At 38.5% G+C, this 20,023-nt stretch overlaps 1 protein-coding gene across 3 annotated transcripts in view; it reads right to left on the bottom strand.

Annotated features, from left to right (window-relative positions):
* Window positions 1-20,023, bottom strand: part of si:ch1073-396h14.1 (disintegrin and metalloproteinase domain-containing protein 10) — a 63,634-nt gene that overhangs the window by 31,089 nt on the left and 12,522 nt on the right. For all 3 annotated transcript variants that reach the window (XR_006105206.1, XR_006105208.1, XM_042481124.1), the window contains exons 6-9: window positions 19,644-19,766; window positions 12,329-12,421; window positions 11,904-12,072; window positions 4,151-4,314 (exon numbers count right to left, since the gene is read on the bottom strand). Coding sequence is in view for 1 of the 3 variants with exons in the window: in XM_042481124.1 (XP_042337058.1) it covers window positions 4,151-4,314; window positions 11,904-12,072; window positions 12,329-12,421; window positions 19,644-19,766 (549 nt within the window). In the remaining 2 variants the exon portion in view is untranslated. The remainder of the gene's footprint in view (window positions 1-4,150; window positions 4,315-11,903; window positions 12,073-12,328; window positions 12,422-19,643; window positions 19,767-20,023) is intronic.

Genomic DNA, 20,023 nt, shown 5'->3' with positions numbered 1-20,023 from the left:
TTTGGACATTTCCTTTGAAAAGCACCGTGGAGAGGAACAGCATGATGATCTAACAAAGCTGAAGCCATTTGTTTCCAACCTTGTCACAGCTAATCATCGCAGGCAGTAAAAGTGTTTTTTGTGAAGCCCATGTGCAATTATTTTAGGCCCTTTCTGAATGTGCAAAAAGACATTTTTTCTGTGTCTTTAGAGTTATCTTTGTTATATTTTTAAATAAAGAACATGTCCTTTTTGCAGTCAAAAGATTTCCCTGGAATCTGATGGCCATGAAACAGCAGAGGAATGTCGCGTTCCACATGTGGGACACAGAGAGCAAAACAGAGCACTTTGGTCAGATATTTGTCAAACATTTTCTGGAACTCTTGTTTTCCGGATGTCAGACTCACTGGTGAATTAAGAGACCATGAGACAGGCATAAATTGATGTAAACACATATGGAGGAAACATGTTTTTGATGTGGGTATTTCTGCATCTGTCTTTGATTAATTTAATAAATGTAATTTTAATGTATTCACTTTATCTGTCAGTATCTGCAGCTCTGGGGTTAACAGTGTCACAGCACATGTTGGTGCTGTTACACAAATAGTACATTTATTTTTGTTTTAATTGTTTTTTGTTGGCATTATATGGTTTCACAAAGGATTTTACATTTACTGCTGCAGTAATTAACAATAACAAGAGCAGTGGAAAGCAATAACAAAAGCCAAGTGTGGGTATAGATCAGTACTGTCCTGCGCCAGTTTGCAGATTTCCTGCCTTTCCTGTTTACTTCTTTGACACCTGTAGTGGTTTTACAGATGCTGTTACCTAAGGCATAACCTAGATACAGTTTTAAGATAAACAACCCATCAAGAAAATGCACAAATGTTGGATCTGCAAAGCATCTCAATCTCAATGCAAAACAAGTTAAAAGACGTCTAATAATCTTGTGGCAACTATTTTGATAAATGATTAACTGTTTCACGTTTCTTTTAAGCCAGACATTATCAGGTTCTAGTTACAACAATGTAAGAACTTTCGTCTTTTGTTTGTCCTTTACAATTTAAAACTGAATATTGGTCGAACATTTAAAAGTGGGAAATTAATCTAAATCTTCTCTATTTTCTTACATTTTATAGCCAAAACTTTTTACGATTATTTCAGCTACCTATTATTTAATTTAATCCAAAAATGATTTTTGTATTGATAAATTAAAAAAAAAAAAACAGTGGTCACTGCCCTAATTTAATCAGAGTCAGAAATATAAAATACTGTAGTGCTTTTAGGGATACATTAGGACATTTTACAGCAGTTTCAGTATTTGAGTATAGAGGAATTAATTAATTAAGAAATTAAGAACAATATATAAACCCAGGAGCAAGAGCACAAAAGAAGAAATAATGCATTTCCTATTTACAACCACAGCTTAGTCAACTCAACAAGTGGACAGACACAGTTACCATCTATTTTGATATTTAATTTATCGTTAAAGTAAATTTTCATGCAAAAAGGTAAAAACTGATTGTCTGCCACTCACATATGGTGATTTCCTGCTTGTATCATAATAAACTGAACATTTTCGAGTTTTGGACCAACAAAAGACATTTGAAGACACCACTTTGAACTTAAAGAAACATTTCTCACTATTTTCTGACATCTTATAGACCAAACGATTAATCCAGAAAATAACCAGCAGATTTGAACTATTTGAACTATTTGATAATAATAATAATCATCTGTTGCAGCATTTACTATATAATTGATCTTTCTCTTGAGCAGCAAATTGATATATAGCACATATTTCTAAAAGCCAGTGTATGCATGTTTACTTTCAAGGGAAGTAGGCCAAAGGTCAAACCAGCTCTTTACCCAAAATTCTCTCTGCATCACAGCCCACACCTCTCTATCCTCCACCGTGCCTTGCTACAAATCTCAGGTGGGCCTGTGCTCAGATCTAACTCATGTGCTTCATCCAGCTTGTCTGATCTGGAAACAATAAGACATGGCTGTCACTGGAGCCTGGACACTGCGCTCTTCCGATAGTTTAACTCATAAAAAGCATGCAGGGTCTGAGACAGCAGAACTAATCAGCTCAGGAGCGCCTCAGAGGACTCTTTGGTCTGTGGAAGTGTGAATAACAGAGGGCAGGGTGAAAAAAGACGGAGGAGCACTGTCGGCATTTTGGGCAGTGGGGGAAAGGTTGCAGGTGTTAGTGGCCCTCACACATGGAGAGAGGAGCATATATGTGTGTATTTATATGGAGTAGGATGTAAATGAAAATAAAAAGAGATTATCTGTAGAGAGAGAAATCCTGCTGTTCTCTTATTTCAGATTATCCAGTGAGGCTGAGCCAACAGTCTGTGAATCAAACCAGTCAATACAGGCCAAGGTCTCTAATGCCCACATAAGTGAATCATTCACTCGCAATTTGTTCCGGTGCGATGCAAACAGCCATGTATGCCCTGTGAGAATATCTGAGGTAAGTCCAAATTTTGAATCACAGGGAATGGTCATGTTTAATTATCATTCAGTACACAACCCACGTGGTATTATGTTAGTGTCCGGTTCACTGGGGCACCAAAAAGGGTTTCAAGATAAAACTGGTTAAGTTGAACAAACATCCAAAATACTCAACAAAAGCACAGTGGAGAATGCTTGGTCCATTTAGACAAACAGGAGACATTCTGACATGTTATGGGAGGAAATCACAGGTGTAACTAATAACGTTAACGATGGCTACATTCAGTAACTCTGATTTAGCGAGCTTTCACAGGATTTTGCAACCGGAGCACTTTGCAATGCACCCGTAGGTAATATCATGAATCAAACTTGTAAATATCCTGCTATTGAAAGTTAAATGTCTGCTAAAACATCCACACCAGAACAACAGTTTGGCTTTTTATCAATTACTATACTAAAGAATATTATTTTAAAGGAAAAATCCACCCTAAATCAGACTTCATGTTTTGCAATTTCTGTGATTTTGGACAGCAACTGTCAACATTTGTCACCCTAAACTAACAATACACCCTAATATGTGCTTGAATGTATGACTTTGCCATGTTTTTGTTGAAGTTGGTGACTTTTATTATGTAGGCGGCAGAATTTTAGTTTGAAATATTATATGAAAATTATATGAATGCAGGGTACAAATACTATCCTCAAAGATATACTATGCAATATTTCCCTCAAAAACAAATATAGACTCATACAAAAGTATTCTGGCTGGGAATTTCTTCATATCATCTGCAACAACGTTGTGCGACTGTAATTGTTTTCACCTTGTGATTCTGTGTGTAATCATGGCAAAATGTGGTCCAGGTGATACCAATTTTAGTAGGAACCACCACAGAAGCGGTTTGCCAGGTGTTGATAAGACTGTACATCTGTATACTAGGATAAGATAGAAGATTACAAGTTTTTTTCAGATACCAGTGCTAAATGTATACTTTTATAATGGTGCCGGTGCCTAAATGGTGATGGAATTAATACTTCAAAAAACATCAGCTGACGCCGTTATATAATGGCTTTTGTTTTTCCAAAGATGAATTTGTAGTTGAAATTGAACAATATATTACTTTTTAACAGTGTAATGTATACTTAAATATATAAATATAAAACACTAATAACCAATTCATGAAGGCCTTACTCCTTCATACAATAAATAAAATCTAACCCAATATCAACAATATAACACTAAATGACAGATAAATACTAATAAAAGCAAAATAATTTTGAGATTGGATCAATAACAGATTTTGTCAATGTGATAATGTCACAGTTGAGAAAGATGCAGTCCTGAAACTTTACAGGTGTGCAGAAGAGATCAAATGAAGGTTGAGTTTGAAGACTGGCGTGGTCCGAGCAGCATGTACCGAAGTTGTGGTAAAGGAAGTAGGAAGGGAGCTATTGGCTCCCCCACTTTATGCACCTGGCAGACATTTGCTTTAAATTGCAGATTTATCACAGCTGGAGTGATTCCAATGATTTTTAGTTTATCATCTTATTTTGCGATGTTCAGGGTGTTCCTGGGCACATTGCTGAGGACAGACTGTAAGCCACATGCACCCCAAAGAGAGCTACTACAGGAGGAAAACACAAGTATATAGCCCCCCCCTTTACATTTTTAGTACATATTTAGTATTTCGTAAACTCTGTGATGGTGACTGACCGGAGATCCCAGGCTGTGACCGAGCTCATGAGCGAAGGTCAGTTGGACTTGTGGAGCAGGTATGTAATGTCCGTAGTTCTGAATTGTGACCAGGCCGGTGTTCTTGGTGATGGTCCCGCCCTTTTGAAGGTTGATCTGCTTTGAACATATTCCTCCTGCGTTACCTGAAGTGCACACAGATGAGAGGATAAACATGGAGTTGAATCTCCACTCTGGTCATGTAGCATAAATGATTGTCTTCTGTTGTTTCTTTACTTCTTTACTATTCACAATATGTGGTTTAAGTATTTTACTTAGTTAAGAATAGGCATTGTGCTGCAAGAAGATGGAAGATTAAGGTTTTGATAAATTTGAGACCTCATGAACTATTATTCCAACTCTGTTAATACTTCAGATTTCACAGAACTAATGAAAGCATACCTTCTTGTCACTTTGCTCTACAGTATACTTACATAAGTGACCTTGCGCTACTGGAAATACCTTAAACCAACAATGCTTTGCTACTGAAGCGTTATCGATCTCAGAGGCCCCAGGTCAGGGAGGTGCAGACAGACAGACCGACAGACCTGCTTAGCTCCTCTAGTTTTACATCAAAGCCTGCAGAGCCATTTGGCCCCCAATAATCTCCACCTGCCTTTGGGTTTACGTAATGTCCCTGAAAGCCATTCCCACAATCACAAACAGCTGGACACATTCACATGGATGGATGGCTTGGTTGTGACATCAGCTTTCAGCTGGCCAGCCAGAGGACTGGTTTTACAGAAACCAGCCTGATTGGTCAAGCTGAGCACCTATGATAAGGTTTCTCTGAGAGACTGCTCATGGATTTGAGTAAAGTGGTCAGACTTGGCCTCAGAAAGTTTGGCGAGACCACTCCTTAAATTCATAATATCTCAGACTTAATACTTCACTACCCAAATGATAATTTGTATAATAATTACTCAGCCCAGTTTTATGATGATATTTGTGAAGAATCTTTGTTTTTCTCTTTTGCCTCAATAGTGAATGAAGAATCAAAAAACTGAGAAGTCGTCTTGAAGAATTAAAGTCATAGGGGGCCACATTCAACAACAGCAAAACTATCTCTTTGCAAACTCTCACACAATTTGTGCGGTATAATCCAAATCTCATTTATCCACTCACATGCTCAAGGCCGACTCCGTTGACAAAAACATTCATTTTACCTCGCTTAAAAATAAGAGTTGCTTATCTTCTGCTGCTTTGAACAGTTAGTTTATTTGTGTTATTGTGAGACTTTTGTGTTTTAGAGGGTTAGTTTGGGTTCATCAAAGGTGAATAACAACACAAACAAACTAAATGATCAAAGCAGCTGTAGACCAGCTGCTCCTGTGTTCAGTGAGGTAAAATGATTAGTTTCACTTTTAGTTCCCTGTTAGACACGGCTGTCTGTTTGGGAATTACTGAGCATACGACTGGTTAAATGAGTCTTAGATGATGCTGTACGTGTTGTGTGATCATTTGTTAACAGATGTTTCAATATAGTTTTTCATTTATTAACGTGGTTGCTGATTACTTAAATTCATCAAGAATTTTCTCAGTTTTCGGATTCTTTGCTCGACATGGAGACACGCGAGACAAACAAAAAGTTATTTTCACAAATTAAACAAGAAGTAGATGAAGTTTCCTTTAAACAGAGTAGATACCTCTCATTGTACAACTATATTCCAAAAATCGACAAAATACTGAACCTTGGAAGATGCTAAGCAACTGTACCTCTAAGCCCAATAACAAACTATATCTAACAGTATCCACAACAAACTCTATTCATGCTCTTCCTCATCCGTCTTCATTTTCTCAGCACCTATTGCCATCAACAAGTCTTTCAATCAGCTGCCGTGGGAGTAACCTCCATGTGTTCATCCTCTCTCTTCATTGGCTCCTTACATTTGTGCCTATACCCATGTGCGCTTTGGGTTGGAGGTCTCAGCAATTCCCATGCAGTCACGTGAATTTTATGTAACACCTCTTACACAATATTGCCTATACCATTTTGAGGGGCAAGGCTCGTGAGCTGTATGTCTGTTTAAGATATTCAATGCCTGTTTCAGAGAAATGTGAGTTCACAGTGTGTCATTGAGGACTGTGGGAGCCCGTTGTGGGCATCCGGATCTCCACTAGCATGTTATTCTTACACAGTGGGTGTAAAGTGACGTACAGGAACAGTGAGGGACGGTTGGAGGTTGAAAAACAAAAACAAAAGTGCCCCTTTATCTGTGCAGGTGTAGAAACAATGAGGGTACTGTAGGGGTGAGGGGCAAAGGCAAGGCTGTTACACTACCATCATATGTCAGGTGAAGGAAACTGCTAGTTACAATACAGTAACCTGAGACTATTTTATCCCTTTGTGTTTGATATCACATGATGGCTTTTGCCAGAAAAGAGAAGCTTTGGAGGAAAATCTGTGGGAAAATGTGAAGAAATGTCATTATTATTTATGCTCTGCAAAAAGAGATCGGTTTCATATCCAAAACTTGTCAGAAAAGACCCCCTTGGCCGTGTTAATCAAGTATTCTGGATGCATTTCTCCCACATTCCCAGCTTTTGACCTAAAATGGCCTCCCCTTGTGGGCTATTCAAGGAGCTGGGTTTCCTAGAAAGAGCTTCCTTTGGAAGACTGAGCTGTGGTTTCTGGCAGCGTGAGCAGAGAGGGGCTGCAAATTTGTCCCCTCCTCCAACCTCTCCCGTCTTCGCCACAGAAAGGAGTCGCAGTGAAAGACTCCTATTATTAGTTCACTTTACAAACACAGTCCCGAGAAACAAGCAAGCCTCCAGAAAACTTACACATAATGCAAACACTCAGCACCAGGAGGAAACATACACACTGTGACACCTTCTTCAAGAGATATTTGGTCATAAAGTATCAATGAACATCACAGTCAAACACAGACTCACACACACACTTTCACACGGTTAAATACGAGCAATCACAATAGTAAATGGGCAGTCTTTCCTTGGATAAACAAGCAGGGGGATTCCATGTTTCCCAAAAAAAACCTTTAAGAAGAAAAACAGACACAGCAGGTGATATGACCGCCAAAAACATCGACTGAAGTTCTCAGAAAAGGGGATGTACCCTGGATGTCTACCAAAAGTACAGTAAAATAATGTGACTGCCTCTGGTAACTTCCTGTCACTGCTCTATTTGTCTCCAGAGTTCATTGACCTGCACATTGCAAATCTGAATAGGATTTATTCACAGTGTTGTGAGAACAATGTGACCTTTTTGTTGCTTGAAGACAAAAGACTGGAATGCATTACAGATTTTATTCAACCTGGGACTTATTTTGGGTGTTTTTACTAATGCTGATAACAGTTGTGATAAAATTTTCTGCACTCTCCACAAGAAACTAGGTTGATCGGACAGTACACATTGAATCAGAACAATGGGGAAAAATCACAGGCACTGACCAAGAAACAGTCACCAGCTTGTACATCAAAACTCATCCTCCAAAAATAAGAAACAAATGTACAGTATAGTGCACAAATTTGATTTACTAATTTCAATCGACTGTTTTTATTTGACTTAATTGTTTAATCTGTCACAATCAAATGTGTTTTACTCTCATTATGTTATTGCGTCTGAAACAGATGACAAATAATCCTCAAAATTTAAAAGACAATTGGTAACTTTTATGAAAATAACTTTGTGTCATATTTGCTGAGACTGTCACTATTTTCCAAAAGAAATACATGAGACAGATAGTCCATGAAGAAAAAAAATCACTCTCCTCTTCCTACTGCTTCTCATAGCATTTGCTAGAAGGGCTCACCAAAAACAACCAATAAGAGTCTCTAACGCAGCAAAATCATGTCAATCACTGCTCATGAACTGCAGTCACACTGTCAAACTAGACAGTGCTGATCAAACATTTTTTTTATTGTACTGTTTAGCTGTAAATGAGAAGGTTGGCACAGCTGCTGGGCGGTGCTTGTTACACTGTCAAACTGTATCCATCATGGCAGCCAGGCCACTAATTTACTTATTTTACAGCTAAACAGTACACTAAAATATGTTTCTCAAAACATTTTAAGGTGAGAAACAGGTAATGCAGCTACATTTACAGTTGTGTTAGAGACTCCTCAGCTCTGATTGGTTGTTTTTGTCCACCTGCAGTAAGACCATTAGATAAATGAGTAGAATGCGTTTCTCAGATCAGCAAATATCAAATTCATTAAAGTGACAGTAGCTTTAATGTATTGGATTGTAAGCGTAGAGAGACTTCATATTTTTAGGTTTCAGCTGCCTGTAATTTACAATGAAAGTAGTATTATCGCTCAGAGGAAGAGACTTTCATCGATCCAAACATCCATTATTTGTTTATGTAACTTTGTGCACTCAGTCAAAGACAAAGAAGTATTGTCCGATGGGCACAACTGTGGAGGTTTAAAGGTTAATTAAAAACCAACAATTCCAGGATATATATTTATGGTAACTTTGTTATTTTAGTCTTTATGAATGGGTGCTCCCAAAAGGATAATCATACTACCACACGGCTGCCAGCAAACTAAAAAAGAAACACTGAAAATACCCAACATATTGTGTGGAAAATTACTATTTGTTCCTCAATTAGTTTCAGGAGAAGCTGGAATGTTACCGGTGAGAAAGCTCAAGTGGCACGAGATGTTTCAGCCCCAACCCCCGACCCCCACTGACGTATGAACACACAACTTGGAGAGGTTGGAGGAGGAAGTCCAAGTGATTGATGGCGGTTGTGTGCACATATGTGTGTTGCAGGGTGCACATACCGCTGTAGCTGTAGTGGCGTTGGTGTCTTTGAGTTTATGGTCGCGTGGTTAATGGGCCTTCTATTTCCCAAGACCAGTAATAAAGTGGTGGAAGTGGGTGGCGACGCTGAGGTTGTATCTGTTTCTGGAGGTCAAACATTATCCACGTTTAATACTCTGCTCATTCCTTAGGGCAGTCACATGATACTGAAATGTCACCGCCATTATCCACAATGTGTGTGTGTGTGTGTTTGTGTATGTGTGCCTCACGTGAGATGTCACCATGGCGATCAAGCCGTGGAATGCAGTCAGCAATGCTCGCTAAGACGTCTGGGAGTGGTTTGTGTGTCCTGTGTGTGTGTGTTTGTGTGTGTGTGTGTGTGTGTCAAAGGTTCATTGCTCCCTAATCACATGTCATTGTGGTGGTCTGCTCTCACACCCCTCCGTTTAGCCAATCAAAAGCTGCGTCTGAGTGAAAGTCATAGAGACAAGCAGGAAGAACCTCCCACCAAAACAATTCACGACATACGTGTCCAACTTCCTCCACCAAAACAATAACACCACACTCACGCACACGCACACGCACACACACACTCAGAGTCACCAGACCTTAGAGGCTGATTGTTGTTATTTTGTAGTGAATGTGTGTATGTAGGTCATCGAATAAAATGTCCTAAAAATGAAATGTAAGTCGATGAAAAGCTTGTGAAGTTAGGACTGAATGTTTAAAATCTTAAGGATCCAAAAAGCGATACTACAACTGAATCGGTAAAACATTTTAACTAGTAAATACCACAATCACACTTTCCCCATTATGCATTATCTAAGTAAATATACACTGATTTGCATAAATATCCAGAACAAAACATGAAATAAAGTCAGGTTCAAACACCAGAGGGTAAGGCACTTTCTTATGCAAATTGCTGGGGATTGTTAGTTGAGGAATTCACTCACGTTTTGCATTTGGACTCTTTCAAAACAATGCTTATATAAAAGGCCTGAAACGGGACCTGAATAATTCCTGCACTCCATGTGCCACAACAAAATTGATTTCGAAAAACTGAAGGAGACTTGCATGTTTTTTGCTGCACTTCCTGCAATGCCACTTTTTACACGTTGAGTTTTACTTTTCTACAAGTTTTTTTGTTATATCAATGTCAGTGCAGCTGAATTCAGGCTGATTCTAGACAATCCATAGGCCTTTTTCACAGCAAACAATTTGACCTGTTATTGTAGAAAATGCACAGGCGTTACCAATGATATTAACGATGGCTCTGTTGTAATTTCTCCAATGGGAGAGTGACAGTGAGACAAGCAAGATACTGAGATCAAAGCAGCTTAATGGATTTCAGCCATCCTTAATATTATCATACATACCTGTGATGATCCTACTATGACATGTCGAAATGTCTTCGGTGAAAAAAAGCCTTTTACCCCTGATTCACCTCAATTTCGGGTTACATATTTCACGCTGATCTGGAAACTTTGAGTGTATGTAGGAGTGGTAAATGTGACCTCTGGCGAGTGTGTGTCAAATGAAAGCCAGTGAGCGCTGGGAGCCAGAGAAGGCGCAGCGCTCTGACAGGTCAACAGAGATTCATGCAGAGATTCACACGGTGAGGCAGAGCAGCAAAACATTATTTCACTTTCCAGGTCTCATACTTTTCAACACGGGCAGACTCATATTTGTTTTACGTTTCGCTTCAGCATGTGCTTGCAAACTCTCAAATTGGTTTCGTCCGTCCAAAGGCTACAATTAGATCATAGATCTGTTCAATGTATTCCATTAAATAACAATTAAGCCTTTCTAGTTGTGCTTTTGGGAGTTTAAAAGACTTTCATTAAAGATACAGTCAATTACTTTGACAAGACTTTGGTTCATGTTAAGTTTTAGGTGAAGGCTTTAGGTTAAGGCAATTTAACCCACTTACACACATTTGTTTATGGGGTTACGGTTTCAACACCCTTAAAGCTCTTTAGTAGATTTAAGTTTGTTGAAATGATCTAATGTCTGACCATAATATATTTACTGTGTTTCACAAGGTGTATGATGTTAACACTACAATGTAATTTATGGCTAAATTGCTCCATATCAAATGAAAATATTTGAGATTACTTACTTACTATACACAGGCCTACAGTGTGTGTAGGCTACTGAAGTTTTTTTTTAAATAATTTATACATAAACAGACACAAGATATTGTGACAAAGAACATAAAAATGTAAAATTAAAGCTTTACTATGTAAATGAAAAAAATCATCCCAGTTGCCAGAAATAAATGTCGGCATATTACGTTTCTGCAAACCACAGATAAGTTAGATATGTACATTTCATATGTATCAATGTTTCTAAAGCAGTCTAAGCAGATTTTTTTTCTATTTGAGCTGACTTTGTCATTGGGATGTGGAGGGGATCGCGGATGGAAGAGTAATTTTTGAGACCAACAAATAATAACAATAATTGTTTTATGGTAACTTTTCACTGCATTTTCACTAGTGTTTGTTGCACCAAACCTGGGTGTTTTTCACGGACCCGTCCCTGCTTTCCAGTGGCTTTTGTACCACCAAATGCAGGTGTTTAAGCCAAAACATCACATATATGTCAAAGTAGTGTTTGTGCCTAAACCTAAACCACACCTTCACCATAGTATTGTTGAGAAACGTATAGTTTTATTGTATCAGCTTTTTCTTCGGCCTAATCCACACAGGTATTTATATAAAAAAAACACACTCAAAGCTCTATCCCAATGAAAATGTAAAAACACAGTTTTTTAGTTTTACAAAAGGTCAGTTTTCTGTGACCTAAAAAGCAGTTTGCATGTGGACGTGAGGGCAAAAGAGAAGTAGCTATGTTTTTATATATACCTGTGTAGATGTAGACTAGGCTTTTATCAGCATCGGCCTACAAGCAAAATAATAAGTAGTATTTTTTATCAGTGCAGCACCTGAATGTATGTGTGGTTCTTGTGTGAGTGCATGTATTTGTGTCACAGTGAGTGTGACTCACCAGGCTTGCCCTCAAAGGCGAGTCCCAGCGTCCCGCTGTAGTCTCTGTCAGTGAGCACATAGGCCAGACAGAAGTCGTTCCAGTTACTCTCAGCATACAGCCTCAGCAGTTTCTCAGGCCCGATGTAAAGAGGGTTCAGGGGATTGTTTTTTTCATCCTCTGTCATCACCTGGAGAGAGACAAGCAGACACACTGATCATTCTGAGGCTGTGAGTCTGTCCGCATTTGATTGTCACTGTTGGAAGAAGATATAGCTAAAGGCACCATCTAAGACTGTTGCATAAACCCAATTATCTCAAAGTCATAACATGTTTGTGAAATCAAATTAAATATTTGAAGGCCAGCATTAATGGACCTGCATCGAAAGTGCCTTACTTTCACATTTTGGACAATCATGTCATTGTTTGAGTGCAGGAGCATCTTACCTGGAGGGATTTTACTTTAAAGTTGATCAGCTTGATTCCATCGAAGTCCACTTTGTCGTAGATGTCATTCACAGCTCGCATGTAGGAGTGAATCTGAGAATAACACACATTCATGTTATAACACAACACACACACACACACACACACACACACACACACACACACACACACACACACACACACACACACACACACACACACAGGAATGGGCTTACAGTTCAATCGGACATTTTTTGGACTGACAAGGCTTTGGAACTTTGGTCAAAAAATACAAATCCAGTATGGAGAAGGTCACATATTTTAGGGGACATAGACATAAGAAAAACCCTTTTTGAGTGGAGGGGGACTTTAAGCATTTTTTCCTTTTAACATTATACTTGACCTGAACTGCCCTATCTGCGCGATACATTAAACAGATTCACACATCTTCAACCGAGTTTTGATCGTGATTCATAACTGTGCCATATGAGCTAATTAGTCAAGTGGGTTTATGCAAAGTGTTTCCAGTGTGGGTGGCACAGCCGGTCACACATTCAGACAGGCACGTGCAAACCAGTCACATGTGAAGGTCTAAGTCTATACAGCAGGGTGCGAGCTTACAGTAGAGCCCGCTGCTGAGAATTTCCATAAAGATAAATATTGACACCTTGGACACCAGAGACACAGAAACCAGGTCAGCAGTGATTGACAATGGCATTTTGTCTATTGACACTCAAAGATCACATCACGGCATCACTTACAGCACATTTTCTCACCGAGCGCAACAAAGTTCTGGCACTGGACCAGGGTCAATAACATGTGTGTGTGTTTAAAGTGGAAAGAATCTGAGGTGGTGCAGAGGAGGTGATGAGAGGACGGACAGCAGGAGGAAGGCCAGAGAGAATAATAGCATGGCCACAATAAACAGCAAAGGACACTCAATAACTGACCTTGCTTTGATCACAAAGAGATTTAATTAAGAAAGCACAAATGTGAAAGTTGTTCCAAACTGAATCTGGATCAGATGCTGAGAAGACAAATCTAGCATAATGAGACCAGATTAAACATCTGAAATGTTATAATTTCGTATCAAATATGGAATGCAATAATAAAGACTGTTTATTGGTTTTAATTTAGGGAAAGTTACAAAGTGTTTATGTTTAAGATAAGTCCCTCGATTCCCACATCAGTGCATGTCTAAACTCAGTATCAGGAAGGCATCTTATGACCTCTGACCCTGTAGATGAGCCGTTTGTCCAGACAGAGAGACTTCAACAGACACTTAAATCATTGTTATCTGTCTTTTTGCACTGAGGCAATGCAGGCGTGCCAGCAGAAAAGCAGCTAAAAACTCAGTATGTGACTCAAATCTGAGTTCAGTGTAGGTCAGCCAACACTAAAACCAAGATCGGTATTAAACTGGAAATTAAAAATGCATTCTTCATCAACTTTGCAAGGGTGAATTCAGATTTGTTTTCCATCTTCTAAAAGTCAGACAAATGATTTCCACCCACCCACCAGTGAGGCTCTGAGGCTGCTACAGAAATTTTGCTGCACTAATAAGGTCAAAGGTCAAGAGAGCAGGACAAAGGGTTAAAAATGTTGGACATTTTAAATGTAATAAGCTACCTCAGAGTTCACAGAGTGCATTTAAGATCCAGTGTGTGGGATTAAGAAGGATGTAATGACAGAAATTGTTCTTTTGTGTATAATCACCTGAAAATGTAAATCATCATGTTTTTGCTAGTTTAAAAAAAAAAGTGTTTATATCTACTATGGAGCTGGTCCTTGTCAATGAAGTCCACCATGTATCGCTGCCATGGTTTTTCAGAGGCCGAAAATGGATACTTGCTCTACATAACGTAATTCTAACAAGTTCTCATTCCAAGTCATCACATATTGTCGCTTTGCAGTTCACTTCTGCGTCTACATGTTATGCTCAACGTATCGTATCCTTCTTTGTCTGCTATTAACGTTTGCTGCTACTGTGATGTCAACACAAGCACATAGTGGGATCCTACTGCTCGTGGTTATGTTTAAGCAACAAAAGCACATGGCAACCAATGCCAGGACGTAAACAAAAAGCACATGTTGGCATGAATGGCTGGGATTAAGCAAAAGACACCCATTGTAAGATGTCGGAAAAAAAACATCACATTCAGACGGGAAGCAAACACTGTTATTGTTCGATCCATCCACCGCCCCTCCCACCCATCTATAGGGACCTTTGTACTCCTTGTATTATGTTGTTACTGTTGTCACCCCCAAATGTGCAGAATAGTGTCAGAAAAACACAGATTTTTAAAATAAAATTGCTTTGTTCAGGGTTTTTACCGGTTTTAATCACTTTATCCATTTATTTCAGAGGAAGAGACCTCTGCAGATAATTCGGCTCCTGGTAAAAACCTCCTGAACAATGAACACAGAATCAAATCTAATTTCAGCTGGTTGCAAACAGCAATCCTCACTAGTAGATGCAACAAATTCCAACAAGTTTCAAAAATTGAACGTTTAAATGTAAGAGAGAGAACATGAAATTTTCAAATCAGGTTGTATTATTGCTAATTAGTACTTTCTATGGAGAACATCTACCACGCATGCTTCTGCAGCTTGTCCTCAGGTGGCACTTATCGGGTTGTGGCTTAATACTGAAGGTGCTGAAGAACAGGAGGTGACCGGTCCTGCTTGTTCAATCATGTGGACTGGCGGCTCTGTGCCAGGCCTTTTACACCTGGCACAGACTGCACAGAGCCTTATTAGGCCAAGTGTCTGTAATCCATAAGCCACTGTGTTCTCAGAGGGCGACAAGGTACTTAACTTCCTGCTTACTGTGCAACAGCCTCGTGTGTGTGCATCTGTGTGGGCGATGGCATGTGGTGCTTTCATCAGCCTCAGAGCGGCAACAGCTTGACCCTTCATTTAGTGTTGTAAAATATGTCAATGGTAATAATGCACTTCTGCAAAACAAACTGTGATCCTCTCATGTCCTTTGAGACAGTAGATATACTGGTCATTAGATGGAAACTGGGCAAAAAAAAATAAACGTTTTGATAACACTTTCTATGAGGACCATACCCATAATGAATTATGATGGCATTCATGGTGAATTATAATGCATTTATAATGCTTTATGAATACACTCATAAACACACATAATGCTTACTGATGTCATAAACCATTATATTTTTGACTTACAATGATTTATAAGTGGAAAGGGTCTTGTGGATGCTCTTCACTTGTTAAAAACTTGAGGCTGAATGCTGGGGCTTATAATGTATTATAAATATCTTTACTCACTAGGGGTGTGAATCTTTCAGTATCTCACGATTCGATTCGGTTCGGTTTGGTTCTGATTCTTGGGGTCATGATTAAATTCAGAATCAATTCAAAATGATCAAAATATAGGAGGTGTAACTACTCCAGTCTGTTTTGCCAGTGCAATATTATGTTATGAAAGCAATGTGTGTATGAAATTATGGAGGTTTTATCATGTACAAGCTTTTTGTTGTAGAAAACCTTTCTCCCAAGTATTGGGAATCAGAAAGTGAAAAAATTAACATTGTAATTATTATAGTTAAAAAAAAATGGACATACTTTTCCAAAAAAGTCCCATCATTTTGTTTGCAGTTGTTTGTGTGTCCCATTATCTGTGCCATTCTGCAAAGCAGCTCCTATCTGTGATGCTGCAGAGAGCCACATCACACTCCTGACACTTCAGAGACTGCCTGCAATGAACACAGAGTTTACATCCATGAGGCCCTCCTGCTTGTTAGACTGTCTCCTGATACCCTTGTCTCATAATTATTATTATTATTATTATTATTATTATTATTATTATTATTATTATCATTATTATTATTATTATTATTATTATTATTATTATTATTATTATTATTATTATTATAGGGGCTACCACACTTCATTCTAATGCATGAGGCGCTACCAATAACAGAGCGACAGACACAGGATTACACCAATCACAGTGCAGTTTGCTTCAGATGACGTGTGGCAATGAAAGCGGATACAAAGCGTCGGTCGGTCTTCCGATTGGTGGACAAGACCAAAACAAATCTCTGACCTCTCTCCAAAGGAACTATGGGAAACCAATATGGCGTTTAGCATCGATGCTAATGTACTCTTTTCATCGAAATATTGATAAAATATGGACGGAAGACACCCGATATCGGATCTATCATTATGGATTTATTGAACAAGGTCCCGTAAAAACACCCGAATTCCAGGGCTGAATAGAGAGGCTTCTTAAAGAGCTACGATGAATCGCTTTGAACGGCACAGTCAGCAGCTTCCACTGGCGAAAAACGTAAGGCGACCCGACAATCGGTCTCAAAATTAGTAAGACTTTTCTAAATAATACAAATTAGAGGGTTACGAATCGACGTTTATGATTTTGAATCCATCCTGAGTCGTTAAAAACGAGAATGGAGATTCTAGAGAATACTCACTTATTCACATATTAACAATTAACTGTAGTAAGGACTCATAGTGTGATATAACAGTCCATGCTGTATCAAAAGTTATCGTTGTATGCGTTAAGTAAAGTGAGGTACATATTGATGCATTAATAAGAATTTATACTTCATCATAATGTTTCATTGTATGTGTTAAGTAAAGTGTAATCATTTTCATGCATAAGAAAATATGCTGCGTCATACGTGATTAATGCGTACCATACACTTGACCTCTTTGAAAATGCATCTAAAAGACAGTTGGAGAGTTTTTAGCCACCGAATTAGATTTCACAAAGACTGGGAATCTTGTGTCAGAGGTGGACAGAAACTGTTGCAGCCCAAAGTGAATATGCTATATGCTGTAGCTAGCTAGCTACCTAAACACTGTCCCCTTACCAAACAGGCTATCTGCAAGCTAAGTTAGCTAAACTGGACATGCAGGCTAAATTAGCCAGACACTATGACGTTTGCTATTAGCCTACAAGCTAACCGTATAATTTAGCCGAAGATTGCTTTGTAAAAAAATACATGACTACTTGATATATGAATTTTGAAGCTAGCAATATTAAATTGAACCATACGGTTATCTTGCAGGCTAATGGTAAGGTAGCTAAAGTTGTAAGTTGTAAGTTAGCTTGCTACATTTAAACATTAAAACTTGACATTTAAACTTACATTTTAGAGCTGCATCTCTGTCCACGTCTTTCTCCTCCAGTGCTTAGTATTACAAACGGGATGCCATGTCAAAGAGGCACTCTTTATTACCGCTTAAATCCACTTTGTCCCCTTTCCACAAAAAAACCGAGACCGTTTTTTTCCCGGGCATGTTCCGTCTGCTCCCGCCCTACTGTGCTGTGATTGGCTGGTAGTCTGTAATACTGTGCTGTGATTGGCTACCACTCGTTGCCTCCAATTTTACTTTTCAGTCAGTTGAACAGTTCATATTTGCATATTTAGCTACGTTTGTCTTTGACCATGGGAAAGGAGGACAATGTGGAGCTAAGAAGGACATAAGATTTCTTCTTTGACATGGCTTCACATTTTGTACCGTGTTAGAGTGGAGAAGAAAAAGTGGACAGCGACTGCTGCAGCCCCTGAAATCCCTGGTAAGTATGCTATATGCTGTAAGCTAGCCAGCAAACCACTGTCGGGTCTACCTGTGAGCTAACATTAGCTGCTGGATTATTTGCTAATAGCCTGCAAGCTAACTGTATGTTTGAACTTAAAATTGCTAGCTTCAGAAATTATATCATGTATCCATGTAAATGAGTGGAGCTAGCAATCTTCAGCTTAGATGTATGTTTAGCTTGTAGGCTATGAAACATTATGACGCATAAATTTGTATAAATGTGTCAATATGCACCTCACTTTACTTAACGCATACAATGATAACTTATGATACAGCGTAGACTGTTATATCATAGTATGAGTACTTACTACAGTAACTTGTTGATGTGTGAATAAGTGAGTATAGCTATTTATAATGCATTATAAGCCCCAGCATTCAACCTATAGTTTACAAGTCAAGAGCATCCATAAGATCCTTTCCACTTATAAATCATTATAAGTCAAATCTATAATGGTTTATGATGATTGATGTAGTGCACCGCTAAGCATTATCTGTGTTTATGAGTGTATTCATACAGCATTAAAAATGCATTATAATTCACCATTAATGCCGCCATAATGCATTATAGATGTAGTCTTCATAGAAAGCATTACCAAAGTTTCAGTCGTGATCAAAATGCCAGCCTAATAGGGGATTAATAGAAATACTGACATATTTAACAAGGACATTCATTAACAAACTGTAACTGAGATCACAATCTGCTCATGTAACTGTAGGTCAGTTAAATAAAAACAAAAAAATCTGCATTAAACATATTTAAATTCAGTATTTGGGATCCTTTTCTTGGTTGGTATTTTGAAACAAGATAAAATAAGAAAGATCTCTGATCTTGTGCCAAATGACGCAACCTGCTAATAGTTTGATTTATCAAGATAGGACTCGCGTGACCTTTGATTGCAGCGCCGTGCACCCAAAATCCAGGATGCAGTACTCATTGATAGATTTGTAAACAAAGCATGCTCATCTCAGCCAACAGCAGAGGAAATTCTGTTGTGATGTAATGTTCCTGTTGGATGTTCCATCACATAGAAATGCCCCGGAGTACACTGTGTTCTCCGAGACATCAGGCAGCTCAGGTATCAGCAGCATCTGAGTGCCTCACTCTGAACATGGTGACATGCTGGCTTGAGAAAAATAGGACAAAAAATCTGAACTTTAAACCTCACTGACCTCTATTTTTAGCTAAAAGCGGAATAAGTATTGTCAGTGTTTTTGTGTTCGTGTCTTAACCCTTTTGACAGCAGGTTTGAAAAACGTGTTATCTCAGTGTGTATCAAATATAAAACATAATGTATTTGCCACGGAAAAAGATTAACCCTCTGAAAGCTGGACTGACATAGCTTTTCTTTTGCTGCTTTCAGTTGCCTTTCACAAGCATTTAAACTTCTGAAACCTGAGCAATTGGTTCGATTTCTTTCAAAAAAGTAAAAGGCATTAAACATCTTCTTAAGAAATGTTACACAAATTGCAAGAAATTAGTTGTTTTAGAAAATAACTTTTTTAAAAAGCTAAGAAAAAATTGTCAAGGAGTCTTGTTTGCTGTGTTAGTTATTTATTTTCTTTCTTTCTTTTAGAAATTTTCAGGTAATTTTATTGTACTTTTTACTGATTTCTTGCAAATTTTTGTGTCAATTATTCTTTTGTTGCTCATTTCCTTTCGATGATTTTGAAATAATCAAGCCAGTTTACTCAGGTTTCAAAGAGTTAAAGATAGGGGTAAGGGTTTAACCTCAGTCACCTGCGCTATGACAGCCGCAACTGATTTGAACTTCTTGTAGTAGTAGTGGTCAGCGTGAATGTGGAGCAGGCAGCTGGTCTTTGACTCATCCACTGTTCTCTTCCCTCGGCTCACTGGCGCCTTCTGTGGGTGAAATTTGCAGAAACATGATAATAAATATTTTTAAAGGGGAAATAATCTGGGAGGCAGATTTGAAACCTGTTTACAAATCACCTGCATGTACTTGAACCTCTCCTCATATTTAGTTGATATTTTTCATTATTTTGAAGGTGTGAGTTCACGAAGCCCTCAAAACATCAGGACATGATGTAAGAATAACTGGAATGCCACAAGTCCAAGTTGGAGATGGGACGCCAATGGTCCATTGGGAACAACATCTG

This window comes from Plectropomus leopardus, chromosome 3, assembly GCF_008729295.1.
Source record: "Plectropomus leopardus isolate mb chromosome 3, YSFRI_Pleo_2.0, whole genome shotgun sequence".
In the NCBI taxonomy this organism is placed as follows: Eukaryota; Metazoa; Chordata; class Actinopteri; order Perciformes; family Serranidae; genus Plectropomus; species Plectropomus leopardus.
Note: the sequence above shows the minus strand (reverse complement) of the source record. Positions and strands in the feature narration are given on the sequence as shown.